At 36.9% G+C, this 16,703-nt stretch overlaps 1 protein-coding gene across 8 annotated transcripts in view; it reads right to left on the bottom strand.

Moving 5' to 3' along the window:
- CABIN1 (calcineurin binding protein 1) overlaps positions 1-16,703 on the bottom strand; it is a 222,795-nt gene that overhangs the window by 202,375 nt on the left and 3,717 nt on the right. For 7 of the 8 annotated variants that reach the window (XM_032801282.2, XM_075060054.1, XM_075060057.1 and 4 more), the window contains 10 exons: positions 16,270-16,325; positions 15,616-15,708; positions 12,767-12,880; positions 12,439-12,573; positions 10,366-10,546; positions 7,673-7,802; positions 6,061-6,210; positions 4,664-4,947; positions 2,598-2,766; positions 103-239 (listed from right to left, as the gene is read on the bottom strand). In XM_032801282.2, the coding sequence (XP_032657173.1) occupies positions 103-239; positions 2,598-2,766; positions 4,664-4,947; positions 6,061-6,210; positions 7,673-7,802; positions 10,366-10,546; positions 12,439-12,573; positions 12,767-12,880; positions 15,616-15,708; positions 16,270-16,272 (1,396 nt within the window). In that variant the 5' untranslated portion in view covers positions 16,273-16,325. Of the gene's footprint in view, positions 1-102; positions 240-2,499; positions 2,566-2,597; positions 2,767-4,663; positions 4,948-6,060; positions 6,211-7,672; positions 7,803-10,365; positions 10,547-12,438; positions 12,574-12,766; positions 12,881-15,615; positions 15,709-16,269; positions 16,326-16,703 lie in introns of those variants that run through there. The other variant, XM_075060058.1, reaches the window with a different exon arrangement.

Below are 16,703 nucleotides of genomic sequence, written 5' to 3'. Positions count from 1 at the left end.
CTTTTGTGCACAAAAAGAAAGAAAACGGAAGAAGTGGGAGTAAAAAAGCAGACAAAGGGAAAAAGAAAACAAGTGGAAAAATGGATATGCTGAAGTCCCTACCAGATTCCATGAATGTTGTAGAGTCAAATGACAGTCTATGTGGTCCAATATGCTGGAAATTCTCTTGTTTGATCTCTGATTGTACCTCGTAATTATTGAAAGGATCATCCTCTTCCTCTGGATCCAGTTTCCTCAGCCTGGATGAAAAGGGGTGAAAACAAGTAAAAAACAGTATTTGTGAAAGTTTGAATATTACTTTCAATAACAAATAGCTTGCCAGGTGTAGGTGTTATGTATATTTTCACAATGGAAGTACCCTCGTTGGAGTTCATCATCAGAAATTTACATGTATTCCCAGACTTCATCAGAGGAAAAAACCTCAAGCATGTTATACCTAAAATTGGAAAGAAACAGCCTACAGAAAAGAGCAAATCCCAGCAAATAAGCATCAGAAACTGACAAGACTACTCCACAACATTTGGAATTGTTTTTCAAAAAACAGTGTTATCAGCACTGTTATTTTAAGTACTAGCAGATCCAAACCCTTTCAGCAATGCAACTTAACATTTTCCTTTCAGAAGGATCTTTGTTTTTTAAATCATCTCACTCAAATCAGTAATCAATGTAAAAACAAAACATGTCTTCTGATTTAATGAGAAATACTGATCTGATTTGTTTAACATGATACTGGGGTCTGTACAGCCCCAATATGGTGTAAATCATACCCACTTCTTAACTATGCAAAAACGTTCATGACATGCTTCTGCTTCTTCTCGAGAAAACAGTGAGCGAAATAACCTATATGAGAATACCTTACATAAACTTAAAAGAAAAAAAAGTATTTCTTTACTTTCAAGTTATTTTTCTCTATCAAGGGACAGATTCCAGAAGACAAGCTGTTTGACTTATAAAAGCCCAGTTCTGAAACAGGAAAATATTCTAATTGTCTTGCTTCAAGAATTAGAAATAGATATGATGAAACTGATCATAAATTTGAACTTATTTTTAATTTTGCACATGAATGAATGTTGAGGGACTGTTGTTGAAGAGCATCTCTTCCAAACAGCTATTTTTACAGGGATTTTGTGTTTAAATTTTTGTAAACTAATGACAATGTCACCTCAATACCCTTTTACCATGATAAGACCATGACAACTTCCTCAAAAGTGTTATCATCCAGATTTTTTAATATATTTTTGGGGGTAATAGACTTAGTCTGTGTAATATGTAAAACACTGAATATTTTTCAAGTTGCTAATCTAAACAGGACTTTTCCTAAAACCAAGGTTAAGGATGACCTCATTTGAAATTGACTGGATCAAGATGCATGGCTGCAAGGCAGGCCTCGCACATGACTTGTTCGAAGACCTTGAGGGAGGCACTGCAAGATAAGAGTAAGTAAAGTTTACAAACTGTAAGAATTAAGGATAAGGCCAAGAAGCCTCATCTTCTGGGTCCCAAGACACCAGAGGAAAGATTGATGTTCCAGAATCCTGAAGACTAAACAACTGGGGGAGAAGAATTCATAACATCAATAATCAGGCCAGTCTTACCCTGGAGGAGGCCCGCTAGCGAGAAGCACTTTGCCAGCAGAACATTATCATTTAATTCCTTGACTGCAGTTCCAGCTCCTACTCAGAGTGCCCAGAAGACTGTGAGAGCAGAAGGAGTTTGCAAATTCCCTGTTACCTTAATACCTTATTTTTCCTTTTTCAGTTTTTGTCTTTTGTTCTTATTAGCTGGCAGATGACCCAGACCATTTAGACTTTTTATTTTTAGGATGTGGAAATGAAAAGTGCAGCTGTGTGCATGCATGTGTGTGAGAGCACCCAAAACACCCAAGCAAGGAAGGCACCTGAAATAAAAGTTCCTCAGATAAACAGTCCTCAATATTGTCTCATAAAAATTACCCATTAGAGAGTGTGTTCTATGTTTCAAAGTCTTAAAAGATTTGAGATTGTCATCTGTCATTTCTGGTCAAAGTTGACTACTTGTCCAACGTCTCTTGTTCTGTAGCAGTCTGTATTTTTACAATCTGTCTCATTTTTGGGGGGTGGGAGGGGAAGGGGGTAAAGGCTAGCCAATACACAAGACTGAAATTTAAGGAGGAAAAGTTTGATAATTGGATCTGAGGTTGTACTCCAGACATTAGACAATAATTTGTTTTTGATATTAAGATACTTAACCATTCAAATGAGAGAACTGATGGACTTTTGTCAAACTCTTTAACTGTGACTTCTAACCAAATGGTATAGCCACCTCCACAGAATGTATAATAACTGGTTATTTTTTGTATTAATCTGATGATTTAACTAAATTGATGATTTAATTCAATCCACTATTGAGATTAACTTGTTGCTTTATTGATTTTATGGCTGTTATTTTTAATAGTTTTAATACAATTTATAAAAAGATACCGAGTCACATTTCTTTCAATAAGTAACATGAGTCCAGTACCTCTGAGGATTTGGGTGCATAACCAGCAGGTCAACAAAAAAGCCTGTGGTCCTCACATAATGCCAACAACTCTCATCACAAGTGAAGGTCTGCTGTACCTTGAAGGAAGGAACTTTACCAACAGTTCTTGAAAGTCAACTTTCTCCTCCTTTTTACACTTGGTATTTCGGACTCTAGCAGACCGCCTTTTTGCAGTTTCACCACTATCTTCTGTAATTTTCCTCCGCTTCACCCCTTTCTTGGATTTATCACTAACAGTTGTGTCACCTAGAAAACAGAGTCAAACATTTTCAAAACTCAAATTGCCAAATAACACACAATGGATAATGTTGCTTAATATCATGGTGATTTATGAAAAATATTTTAAATTTACTTTATTCTATGGCAACATCAAGGACCCAATTCTGTTCCTACTGAAGACAATGGCAAAATTCCTATTAACTTGAATCATTTACACAGCACTCTGGTTTGATGTTGGCCTTGTAGCCCACGTAAACAGAATATTTATCACTGATCAAACTACAGTTAGGCCTAAATCATGTTTTGTTTCACAGAACAGTTACCATAAAAAATTAGCTAATATGATATACAGGAAGAGTCACAGTAGTGACTTGAGTCAAGGCAGGCAGAAAACCCTACACTGTATTTCTACAGGACCCACATGCTCAGGATTTAGCTGATAGCCATATTTGGGGTCGGGAAGGAATTTTCCTCTAGGGCGGATTGGCAGGGGCCCTGGAGGTTTTTCGCCTTCCTCTGCAGCGTGGGGCACGAGTCACTTGCTGGTGGATTCTCTGCAGCTAGAGGTCTTCAAACCACAATTTTGAGGACTTCAATAACATGGGTTAGGGGTTGTTATAAAAGTGGATGGGTAGGGTTCTGTGGCCTGCATTGTGCAGGAGGTCAGACTAGATGATCATATTGGTCCCTCCTGACCTACAAGTCTATGAGTCTATGATGGGGAACCTGGGGACTGCCCTGACAATAACAAGTATTATGATTTTACTATTTATATATAAATCTACTCATTCTATTACAATGTACAAAAATAATTGCATCTCTCCATTAAGAAATGCATAGCTCAAAATCTAATTTTTCTTCTTTTAATTTGAATACAAAGTAAATTAAGTTTGACATTCATGACATTTTGTAGGCACGTAAATACTGGTCAGAACTAAGAAGCAGACTGGTTGAAAACTTGGTTTTTTTAATAGACTTTCCTTTAATCTTCTAATTTTCAGTACAATTTTGTGGCTTTTAAGGAAAACATAGGACTCTGCCTAGAGCTCTAACATCTGTAAATTCCCATAAACATCAACCAAACACTAGTAAGCTTGTGAACAACAACTATAGATACAGATATACACACACACACCTCCCTACACAGTATATGCCTTAGAACATCTGAGAATATGAATATCATCATGCAAACAAATAAGTACATATGGAAGCAGAGAATTAAACAGGCGAAGCAGCTGATCTTATTTAATAGTAATAATATTTTGTCTTTTTATGGTTCCTTTCATCCGACAGCCTCAAGGTGCTTTACAAATATGCCTCTATCCCGATATAACGCTGTCCTCGGGAGCCAAAAAAATCTTACCATGTTATAGGTGAAACCATGTTATATCAAACTGGCTTTGATCCGCTTGAGTGCGCAGCCCTACCGCCCCGGAGTGCTGCTTTACCACGTTATATCCGAATGTGTGTTATATTGGGTTGCGTTATATCGGGGTAGAGGTGAATTAACAAATTAAGCCACAAATCACCCAGGCATTATGATCCTTATATTACAGATGGGGAAACTGAGGTACAAGACAGCAGCATAGTCAAGAATAGAAGAGATTAGATACTACAGTGATGAGTGCTATAGAAAACCAATTATGGATAGAACTCGGAGCTAATCATTAACCAGTACCTCCTAGATCATTTAGACAGCTCTCTCTTTTTTTAAAGTAATTGTTTTACAGATTGTCACAGCTTTATATGACTGAACTTTTCTTTTTCTGACTTGGAATATACGTACATTGAAAATGCATTGGATCAGCTAGAAGACAGTTTAGAAAATACACATTTCTAAAGACAACAGAAATTTTCCAGTCTCGTTTACCTCTGCAAAGACAACAGTGTTATATGGAATTGTAGACTGAAGTACTTTGCTCACCTATAGGCATGACTGGTTCCAGTAAATTCTCATTATGACTGGAAAAACTGGGTGTCACAGGAGTGTAAGTTAATACTGGGTCACTTATTGTAACCACTGGATTAGTGCTGACAGGATTGGGCTGGATAACACTGACAGGAGTAGAGGTAGGAGAAAGAATCAAGTGCTGGACTGGGTCTTGGTACTCTGAGAGGTCAATTCTCTTCCCCAGGCTTGGTCGAGGAGGCTCACATGTTGTCAGATGATGATACATAGCAAGTAAACTTTCTCCTAGACACTTCCACCTGCATGTAAAACACACAATCACAACACGACCTTATTAACACTTAATTTATTCATTAGCTTTTACCACATAACCTTCTGTATTACAGTTAAAAATCCCTTTGCTGTAGGATGTAGGAATTACAATAAAGATGTTCTGCTACAGAAGGTTAGAATTACTGAGAGTACCAAAAGTGATTTTATCAGTGTAAGAGGAATAGATTCCTCATGGAGACAAAATCTGTCATACAACTAGAAAGCTGGAGAATATTATTTCTGGTACCCTGTCCCCTAGAGATTTCAGTTCAGGAGCAAATGTTTCATGGCTCTTGCTTCCTATTTGGAAAATACTGTTGAACTACAGAGCAGGACCAACACTATCATAGAAATTAGAGCCATTATTTGGAAGGGGAATTAAGTATAATAGAAGGGAAATGGAGCTCATGACATGCTTCACACCCAGAGAAAGCATTCATTGCAGAGGAAATTGTTGTACTTCAAAACCAAAAACATTGACCCAGTTTAATATGAACCATTTTCAGGTCTAGCATTATACTCAATGGGTAAGGGCAAGATTTTTGTCAGACTTTTACACAATTAGTAGTAACTTGCTCTGAAATTGGACTACTTGCAGAGGAAATTATTCAGTGTGAATAACGGTGTCAGAATCAGGCCCTAAATAAGAAGATCACAGAAGTTTTTAACACACGTATTTAAAACACGTAGTATACTCTAACAGGATTCCTAGACTATCCAAATGCACAATAGAACGTTTTTGTAAAATAGTTATTTGTTTATAAATCTCCATGATCCAAATGGTAAAATTATTAAAAACATAAATTTAAAAAAGTTTTAAAGTTCACACACAAACCAATTAACGCAGGAAAATTTCAAATGTTCTGTTGTGAAGATATCCTGAATTTAGCTATTTGTTCCTAGTTCATACTGTGGTTTTGTTTCAGCATGTTTTAATTGGTATGTATCAACTTTAATCTGGAAACATGAACAGAGCCAGACTCCTTACAGATTATTGAAACTTTAAAAAAATAAATATATATAATGGAGGAAAAATACTTGCTGAAGAGATTCCAATGAACTGAGGCCATGATTCTGAAACAGAGACTATGACGACTTACGTGAAAAAGGGAACTGGCTGGACAAGCTTAAGATCTGGTTCTCTCTCTCGCACCATTAGAGCTTGCCTCTTTCTACGTAGCTCCAATGCTTCATCTATGATTGCTCTTGTTTCAGCGGCACTCACATTCACATCATGGATTGACATGTCACTGAGAGGTGGCGAAAAAGGAAGACAACATAGGTAGTTTTATTTTTTTAATATCAAATAGAGATTAAGTAATCACATATAAATGCACATATACATATGTTCACAGTTCATTCTAAAATTAGATGGTTTGAGGCAGATTGTCCTCTTTCACTTTCTAAAAAGTGTGAGATGAATAGGAAAGCAGTGAAACGATTACAGCAATGCTATTGTTATGGCTGAGAAGCTCCTTTTGTTCCATGGTCCCATTTTGAGCAACTCAATGTTTCAGCAAAAATAACATGTGGGGTTGAAAATTCTCTTGCAGGTTTTCAGTCCAGAAGTGGATTTTTTGAGATCTTGAAAAATATTTATTCCATTGTTTTTGAGATATCAGACAGTGGGGGAAAAATGATCATTAAATGCTTTGCTGAATTTATGTGCTTAAAGCTTTGCTAAATTATCGCCTAAGTAACTAACCAACCAAAAGTCTAGATCAGAGGCCCTTATTTTGTATATCTGACCCAAGTCAAAAAACAAGATCACCCTTCCTCTAAGATTCACTAGCTCCTTCCTTGCAAGCTAGCAAGCCATCCCTACACTAAACTTCTACCATAAGAGGCATCAGGAGCCCAAGTAGGTTTGGCAGCCTTTCTGCTCTTTCCTTGAGTTTTGTTGATGGACAGAGTGTAAGATGGGGAGTCAGGAGACCTGGCTCTGCTATTGAACTGCTGATGATTTTGGGTAAGTCACTTCAATTCTCTGTCACTGCTACTCTCACCTTTTAGATTATAAGATCTTCAAGGAAGGGAGAAGTCTCTAACTACAGGTTTGTACAATGCTTAGCACTATGGGACCCCAACCTTCATTAGGGCTTCTAGGCATTATCATAACAAACAATGAAGTAACAAATGTCAACCATAATGCTGCAATAACATAGTTCTCAGAATATATATAAATAATTCAAAGGCTCACATAACCTTACAGGAGTCTTGCATCTCAGATACCACAGAAGCTTACAAAACTAATAACCATATACAATTCTCACTGAAGTCAATGCAAGTCTTCACATTGATTTCAGGGACAGCTGGAGCTGGTCCCAAGTCAAATTCCCTGGAATAGTGGTAATTAAGAAGTGATTTCAATTAGGAAAGTAAATCCTGAAAAGAACAGACAAGGAATGTGGATGTACTTGTTTCAATTATACAGTTATATATAAAAGCAAAACACAATAATGGGAATTTTAAAAAGTCTGGGAACTAAAATAATTTTGGAACACTACAAAGAAAAGTTAGAGTTTTCTTCCTGCAACAAGTAATTAACATGGAATACAATGCCAAACACACCAGGGAGGTTTATTTAGAAGACAGAGACTACATGGTACAATTATATTAGTTTAAAGGGTTGGACCTCACTAGTCTTTCTGAACTACTTCTATCCTAAAATTCTAATGTAAGAACTATAGGATGACTAAGAATGAGATTCACCATTTGAGGAACATCCTTAATGAGTCTTTCCTGAGGCAAGGTTGCTCCTCAAAAATCTTCTCCTTCAGTACCAGTCCTTTGCTGTATTGGCAGTCTTTCTCCAGAGCTTTGCAGATAAAATACAAACATGCTAGTAGAGGGAAACAGAAATAAGAATTATGGGCAATTTGATATTATGAATCATTCAAAAGTTCCCACTTCTGGGATAAACTACTAACAACATTTTAACAACCTCCAACTGGACATGAAACATTTCTACAATCATTGGTTTGTAACTCTTTCTGCAAATGGTTAAACACACAGAAATACAATTTAAATAACTTACCTGAGCATCCTAATCATAACCCCACATTCTCAAGTTTTAGCCTCTAAAAACAAATCTACAACTTGGCTAAACAGCTTAACAAAGTCATTTACCATCAGATTTTGGTTTCAAATATCCTTTTTCTGAAAAACAGGAATCCATTAGTGTTTTTACACCATTCCTCAGCATTTATCATGATTGCTGTATTACAAATTGCATTACAGCATGAAAGGCCATATCCTGCATTCTTTACTCACCGGAGGAATTCAATTAAGACTATTCTCATGAGGAAGGCCTACAGGATCAGGCCCTACATCTCTAATTTACCTTGGAGCCACCTATTAGCCTTCATTTGTATTGGTTCATCTACCACATAAAATCTGGATTTAAAAGTTGAGAGCCAGTTATAATCAACTGCTCCATAATTAGCCATGCCAGGCTATGAACTATATCGTAGTTTTATACTCAAACCCTGGAGGTAACTTGCTAGAAATGACAACAAAGACAGAACATGCAAGAGAGTGAGAGAGGGGTCTACAGGGAAGCTTCTTGCAGCAGCTCTGATGTATAATAGATCACAGCTCCAGATGAGACTTCCACTCTAAATCATAAAGATATTTTTTAAATGTTGTGGGGCAGAGGAGAATAGATTATTACCCACAGAAAAAAAATGTCCTTCTGCACAGAGATAAATATCCTCCCATCCAAAAAAACAGTATGCGTTAAAAAAGAACTTGATTGAAATGTTTGCTGTTTCCTCCTTTTATCTGCGTAAGCAGAGTTTAAGAGTGCCATTCGTAACTTCAGACTGGTCCAGGGACATAACTCTCTTTTTGCATGGTGCAGAGGGGATAGAAGCAGTAGATATCCTGTCCTTATGGACTAAAATTGGAGAAGAGAGAGGAATTAATGCTACATCTTCCCTCTTTAAAGACCACAGAGAACTTTCCTCAGGAACAGCATGTAGTTGGGACTCCACAGGTTTTTTGGAGTTGTGTGACCTTCTGGAAGGAAGTATGGCAAAGGATAGCTGCTCTCAATGGCATCATCCCTTGCTAAAATTCCAGCAGAAATTAATGGTGACTTTATCAGCTGGAACTTTTGCACAAAGCCATTCCATGTTATCTTCCCATTAGGTGGGTAGAGTGGTATGATGCAGCTCCTAGGGAAGCTGAGCTACTGGGAAAAAGGGGAGCGGCCTAGGAAGCAGTATGGATCCCTGGTCCTCTGTGGAATTTCCTCACAGATCTTCAGACATTTACACAGGTGCTGGACCTTGTCCCCTGCTCCCTTTGTGGCCCCGAAACCCTGTCTACTGACAAGGTATCTCAGAAACTCCACAAGCTACAACACTGAACTTCCTTACGTGTATCTTTCCATGGAGTGCATTACCTGGTTCTTAATAGTTAAATTACTACCACACACTGTTCATTAATTACAATGGAACCAGCTGATAGAGAATCCTGTTGTACTACAGTTCTACTTATAGAGGAGTGATAACTCTGTAGTGCAGAGCGAATATTTTCTTCACCTCAGTTTATTTAACTAGTTCAGTTCAATGACTAGCTCATGCAAGGGTAAGAAACCAGTTGGGAGTTGAAAAACCAGTAAAGGCTTGGTTTCCTCTTCCACTCTATGAATAAAACTTAGGTGTGAGAGAATGAGATCTCCTATTTCTAAAATCTTTAAGGACCTAGTGACCATAGATAATCAATTCAAGTCACTAACTGCAGAGAATACTTCCTTTGTTTAATAGATCAGTTGGTTTTAAATGTAAAACATTTCTGATAAAAACTTTTAATGTAGCCAATATATTTAAGGTAATTTTATTTAATAAACAATTTAAATGCTGTTTTTGTGAAATTTTAATTGAATCCAGACTCATGTATCCAACCAGGGATACTGAATTCAAAATATTTTCCCCTCAAAAGATCTTGTTTATACTCCACCTCAAACATAGTCTACAGAAAAGCAAATCCTTTGGGGGACCAGGGGAGAAACACATTTCAACTCAATATTCATGGTTGGAACTTTTGTTTCCTTGCCCCTCGTTTGTGTGTTCTGTTTGGGATCCCTTGTAACGTATAATGATGTAAACTTAATTTCAAAAAGTGATATGAATTCTAAAATAGAAAAGAACTGAATAAAAATACTGAGCACAATGATGGTTTTCAATAAACAAATACAGCAGACGGATTTTTACTGTAATTAAACCCAGTTACAGATCACTATACTTTACCACGAAAAATTTACACATTACATTTCAATACATTGCATGTTTAAGATATTGTCAGTAAGACTGCATCACTGTACTATTCTGATCATACTGATTTTTACTTGAATTAATTACACTTTTTAAGAAAAATTATACAAAACTAGCTGTACTTACTTGTATAGTCACTGAGCGTGTACAAGACTGTGATGAGGTTATCTAAACAAGGCCAGTGATCAGGATTACATCTGAGTCCTTCTTCAAAAGCATGACGGGCCAGTGGCATACGGATTAACCTTATTGCTACATGACCAATTTTATACCATAGGTTGACATCAGTAGAGTCTAACATTACAGCCTAGAAAACATAAATATCACACCATATACACATGTCAACACATGCATGTGTGTGTGCGTACACATTGCCTTGTATAGTTTGTATTTTCTGGAGCTGATGTTTATGACAGAACACTACTGTTCTTTATGACTGAAATGGTGAGCAAGTAATACATATTTATTACCTAAACATACACACAATACATGCAAATTAGGGCTGTCGATTAATCGCAATTTAATTCACGCGATTAGCTCAAAAATTAATTGTGATTAATCACAGTTTTAATTGCACTGTTAAACAACAGAATATCAATTGAAATTAAATATTTTTGGATGTTTTTCTATATTTTCAAATATATTGATTTCTATTACAACCTAGAATAAAAAGTGTACACTGCTTACTTTATATTATTTTATTACAAATATTTGCACTGTAAAAATGATAAAAGAAACAGGATTTTTAATTCACCTCATACAAGTCCTGTAGTGCAATCTCTATCGTAAAAGTGCAACTTGCAAATGTTAATTTTTTTTGTTATATAATTGCACTCAAGAACAAAACAATGCAAAACTTTAGCGCCTACCAGTCCACTCAGTCCTACTTCTTGTTCAGTCAGTCGCTAAGACTAACAAGTTTGCTTACATTTATGGGAGATGATGCTGCCCACTTCTTATTTACAATGTCACCTGAAAGTTAAAACAGGCATTTGCATGGCACTTTTGTAGCCGGCATTGCAAGGCATTTATGTGCCAGATATGCTAAACATTCATATGCCCCTTTATGCTTCGGCCACCTTTCCAGAGGACATGCTTCCATGCTGATGACGCTCATTAAAAAAAATAACGTGTTAATTAAATTTGTGACTGAACTCCATGGGAGAGAACTGTATGTTCCCTGCTCTGTTTTACCCACATTCTGCCTATATACTCATGTTATAGTAGTCTCGGATGATGACTCAGCACATGTTGTTCCTTTTAACAACACTTTCACAGCAGATTTGACAAAACACAAAGAAGATACAAATCTGAGATTTCTAAAGATAGCTACAGCACTCATCCCAAGGTTTAAGAATCTGAAGTGCCTTCCAAAATTTGACAAGGAAAAGGTGTGGAACCTGCTTTCATAAGTCTTAAAAGAGCAACACTCTGATGCAGAAACTACAGAACCTGAACTATCAAAAAAGAAAATCAACCTTCTGCTGGTGGCATCTGATTCAGAGGATGAAAATGAACATGCATCGGTTCACATTGCCTTGGATTGTTATCGAGTAGAACCTGTCATCTGCATGGATGCATGTCTTCTGGAATGGTGGTTGAAGCATAAAGGGACATATGAATCTTTAGCACATCTGGCATGTAAATATCTTGTGACATCAGCTACAACAGTGCCATGCGAACGTCCGTTCTCACTTTCAGGTGACATTGTGAACAAGAAGTTGGCAGCATTATCTCCCACAAATGTAAACAAACCTGTTTGTCATGAAAGTTGAGCTTACAAATGTAGAATTATGTGCAAAAAATAACTGCATTCAGAAATAAAACAATGTAAAACTTTAGAGCCCACAAGTCCACTTTATCCTATTTCTTGTTAGGCCAATCGCTCAGACAGAGACTGCACACTACAGCACTTGTATTACAGTGCAAATATTTGTAATCAGAAATAAATATAAAGTGAGCACTCTACACTCTGTAGTTTGAGTTGTAACTGAAATCAATTTGAAAATGTAGAAAACAACCAAAAATATTTAAATAAATGGTATTCTATTACTGTTTAATCGTGTGTTTAACCTTTTTAATCCCTTGCCAGCCCTAATGCAAATCATTTATACAAAATACAGTGAGGGTCTCACACATCTACTTCAGCAAGACTAGTAAATATTGAGACTCTCATACTGTACTCAGACTATACTGTACCTCTAAGTAGAACTCCATGGCTGTCTCCAGGTCATCTCGCTGTGCTGCCAACTGTGCTAGATTTTTATAGGTGGAATATTTTAACATCAAGCCTGGATGTTTTAACCCTTCTTTCTCATCACCAGAGAGAACTGCCTGAAAATTGTAAACAAAACAATTGTACCCTTGACATCAGGAATTAGACTAGTGATAAACAGCAGCAAATAACCAGCCAACTGACAACCAACATTACATTTTTGAGTCATCCATGGCCAAGACACAATGGAGTGACACAAAATGCAATAAAGATGTGGCTATCTTTCACTTTGACTCCCTAAATTTCACTGACCTCTTGCAGAAGACGAATCTCAAGCAGCTCATGGTAAGCTTTGGCAGACTCTTCAAATCGGTCATGTTTCTGAAGGTCCAAAGCTTTGTGATACAGAGCAAAAGCTTCTGCTTCCTGTGGGTCAAAATAACAAAATTAACAACATAAATCATTACAACTCCTATGCAGAAGTAAAACTTAAAATAGGAGCAAATATATGTAATGGATTTGCTCTACTGATTTTTCTCTTAACTTTTTATTTAATAGTCTTCAGAAATAAAAGAATAAAATATTAGAACCACCAAGGAGAATCATTGCAATACAATTAGAGATTTTAAGAAAATATGTGGAAGTCAAAAGCAATTTGCCTGGGGGAAAAAAAAAAGGTGTGTTTAATACAGCCTTAAAATGACATGCATACCATGGCCATTATTCAGGAAATCATTTCTGTCAATCCCTATTCAGGAAAGCACTCATGCACACGCTTAACTTTAAGCACATACTTAAATCCCATTTGCTTAAATGGAATAAGTATGTTTCTTTATAAATATGAACAATAAAGCACCCTCTCTGAATAGGTAGCCTCTCCTGAATTGGGGCCAATAGTTGTAATCAGGCTAAGCGCAGTTGTTGTTGTTAGAATTCTATCACCATTTCCCTTTGCAGTTTGTAAAATATTTTTTTTAAATCTAGTTATAAAACCATACTAAAAGCCACCTGTCAAAGTGGTTAGTATTCAGCATAGTTTTACAATAGAAAAAACCCAGTCTACACTGGTCAGGAAAATTAATTCAGTTGTTGCTAGCAACTGCTCTACTTAAATATGGTAGCTGCTAGAATTTCATACACAGTATGAATAAGGCCTAAGTGAAGCTGTAAAATCTAAGGTTTTAACAATAAATACACGTTCTTTCCTTTTAACTATTTCTATCTGATAAAGATGATGATTTATCAATCATCTTAGCTAAATAATTCATTGATCCTACAATGAATTCCATGTGGGAAGCCTCTTGCACCTGCACAGTCTTTATTATATGACAGAAGCCTAAGAACTGAGACAGGCACTCCAATCGCCATGAGGAGTTAATCATTAAAGTAACTTCGGAGAAGAAGGGGAAGCAAAGTCCACCTCTCAGCTACAGAAAAATAAATGTATTTCTTCAGTTTATTAAAATACAACTACAGATGCCCATTCAGTGCTCTTGGTGCCTATCTCATAATTAAAAATCACAACATAAAAAAGGGCTGCCCATAAACATTAGAGACACAAAGTGGGTAAGGCAATATTTTTTACTGGACCAACATCTGTTGGTGAAAGAGAGAAGCTTTGAATCTTACATAGAGCAATTCTTCATAGCTACACCACCACTGCAAACAATGCCCATAAATATGTCCCCCTCAGCCAAAACTCTCCTCAACAAGCAAAACAAAGAGGAGGGGGAAAGGATGGGGTGTGGAGCATGGCCATGTGGTTAACAAACCTGGGCTCTGGTAGACCAAGGAAAGGGGGTTCCAAAATCAACGACCTCTCAAAGAGAATGCCCTGCCAGCAGCACCATCTCATTTATACTGAGAGAGCTACATGAGTGGTCCCATTGCTCTCAATTTTTACAGCATATCAGAGACATGCCACCCTGGAGGTCCTCTATTTTAATCTCTAACCTACCAGTCTAAATTTGGCCTCCAGGATCATTCTCCTACCTTTCCCTATGTCATTAGTACCTACATGTATCACAACCCTCGACTCCTCTCCAACACTCCAAATAAGTCTGTCTAGATGTCTGGAGAGGAAAAAAGATTGACAGCTGCCATCAACCGGATCTTTGGTCTATAAACAATTACAGGGGTAGTTTAAGCTGCTAGTTCTACTAATCAACATGCCTGTAGCTCCAGCTGTTTCCCCCTTTTGATTTTTCCGATTTTTACCAAGATCAATAAGGTTCTGCCTACTGAAGCCTAGACCATTCTTGAAATATTGGAATTGATCAGCTGCGGTGTTGAAAAGTTATCACATTACATCTCTTTTTTCTTGCAATAATCTGTATCAATGAGACATTCTTTGCAAATCAGGAGAGTATTATACAGAAACAAACTGTACTCAGACTAGTTGTCTATAATTAAATGAATTATAATTATACTTCTGAATGAGATTTAATCAGCACTTTGAACTTTGCCTCTAGATTATCTTTGCTTAGCCATGGTCTACACTGGGGAGGAGGGGAATTGATCTAAGTTATGCAACTTCAGCTATGTGAATAACTTGCTGAAGTCAACGTAAGATCGACACACCGCAGTGAGTTGACTGCTGCCATTTCCCCTGTGGACTTTGCCTATGCCTCTTGTGGCACTGGAGTACAGGAGTTGATGGGAGAGCACTCAGGGGTTGATTTATTGCATCTAGACTAGACGCGATAAATCAGTCCCTGCTGCATTGATCGCTGCCCGCTGATCCGGCAGATAGTGTCGACATACCCTCAGTTTACCTAACTACCATGACTGGAATGATTCACAAAGCTGAGAAACTGAGATCATTCCTATCGAAATGTCCTCAGTTTGTATCGTAAAGTAGAGTCAGGCAGCTTATCTCTTCCAATATCTAATATTTCTTCAACTCTTCAACAAGCAGACAGGAAACTCAGCTCCTAAACTAATGCAGCCTACTCACAAATAAGCCACACAGACACACTGTATCCCATTTCAGTAGAGTCATGGTATGCTAAAGGGCTAGGTTTAGGAGATGAGAATATTAATGTAGCTCCTACCCATAGAACCAAAAATTTACAAGAGAACAGACCCAATGTCAGGAGATTAGAACATATCAGAAGAGATTCATTGTCAATTTTCCACATTATTAAAATTGTTTTACTTACTTGAGCCTCCTTTGTCTGTGTTTTGTGACTTTTGAAGGTACCTTCATGCTCATCTTCAATTGTGGAGCTGGCATTCAGTGCTGCAATTCTGATCTAAGAACGAGAATCAAGAAACAGTTACAGTACATACATGAAATTCATATCTGGCTCAGTTCCTCATCTCACTCTTGCCACCAGAATTTGTATAATTTCCCTCTCTAGTTAAAAATCTCACAATAAAACCTGGGTTAGCACTGCAAATACAAGAAATTATTACTACTTCAGTATATAATGGTTACTTGATCCACCACTAACTGCAGAATATGACAATCAAGACAAAGGAAGCTCCTTTAATGGCAGGGGAGGAAATTTAAACCATCCCTAGGAATCATGGGGCCAGCAGAATGGACATATGGAATACAGAGAAGAGCCTTAATTTACCAAGTCACTACAAGGATAATTAGTGAAAATGCAGTGTTCTAGAGGTGCCAATTAACACTCCACAGAGAGTGGCTAAGTCTCGGGATAAGGAAAAATGGAAAATTGTTTTTGGTTTCTCACATCACACACATAAAAGGATTCAAGCAACATATGACACCAAGAATTCGCTGCTCTCTCAGAGAACCATACCACCATGATGTCTGATAAGCAGCTTGAGCTAGACTGCCATCTTACCATGTTCAGCAGGATTCTCCCACTAGAGTCACGTGGAGAGCCAGCCACAAATAGGTCTGAAGAGCAAACAGGGATTAGAATTATATTTATTATAAATGGAAAGCATTTATTATTAAAAACATATCATTATTTAACAATTTAATTGGAAATTTTTGCAAGCATCATAGCACCTTATAATATAAACAAGAATTGACAACAATAATCTTAAAAACAATTGTAAATAAAGTCATAATAATTAAGATGAAAGGGAATTCAATTGTTCCTTATTTTCTTTCTGCTTTTAAGACTTTAAACATGAGAAAATAATGAATATTTGCAATGCATTTGTAACTATCGTACATTAGTCAGCTGTAGATTTATGTGTTCTGTAACAGTAATATTAAATGTAATCCCAACATTAGATATGATATTCTTGAGAACATACAAAAATATTA

The sequence above is a fragment of the Chelonoidis abingdonii genome, chromosome 22 (genome assembly GCF_003597395.2).
Source record: "Chelonoidis abingdonii isolate Lonesome George chromosome 22, CheloAbing_2.0, whole genome shotgun sequence".
In the NCBI taxonomy this organism is placed as follows: Eukaryota; Metazoa; Chordata; order Testudines; family Testudinidae; genus Chelonoidis; species Chelonoidis abingdonii.
Note: the sequence above shows the minus strand (reverse complement) of the source record. Positions and strands in the feature narration are given on the sequence as shown.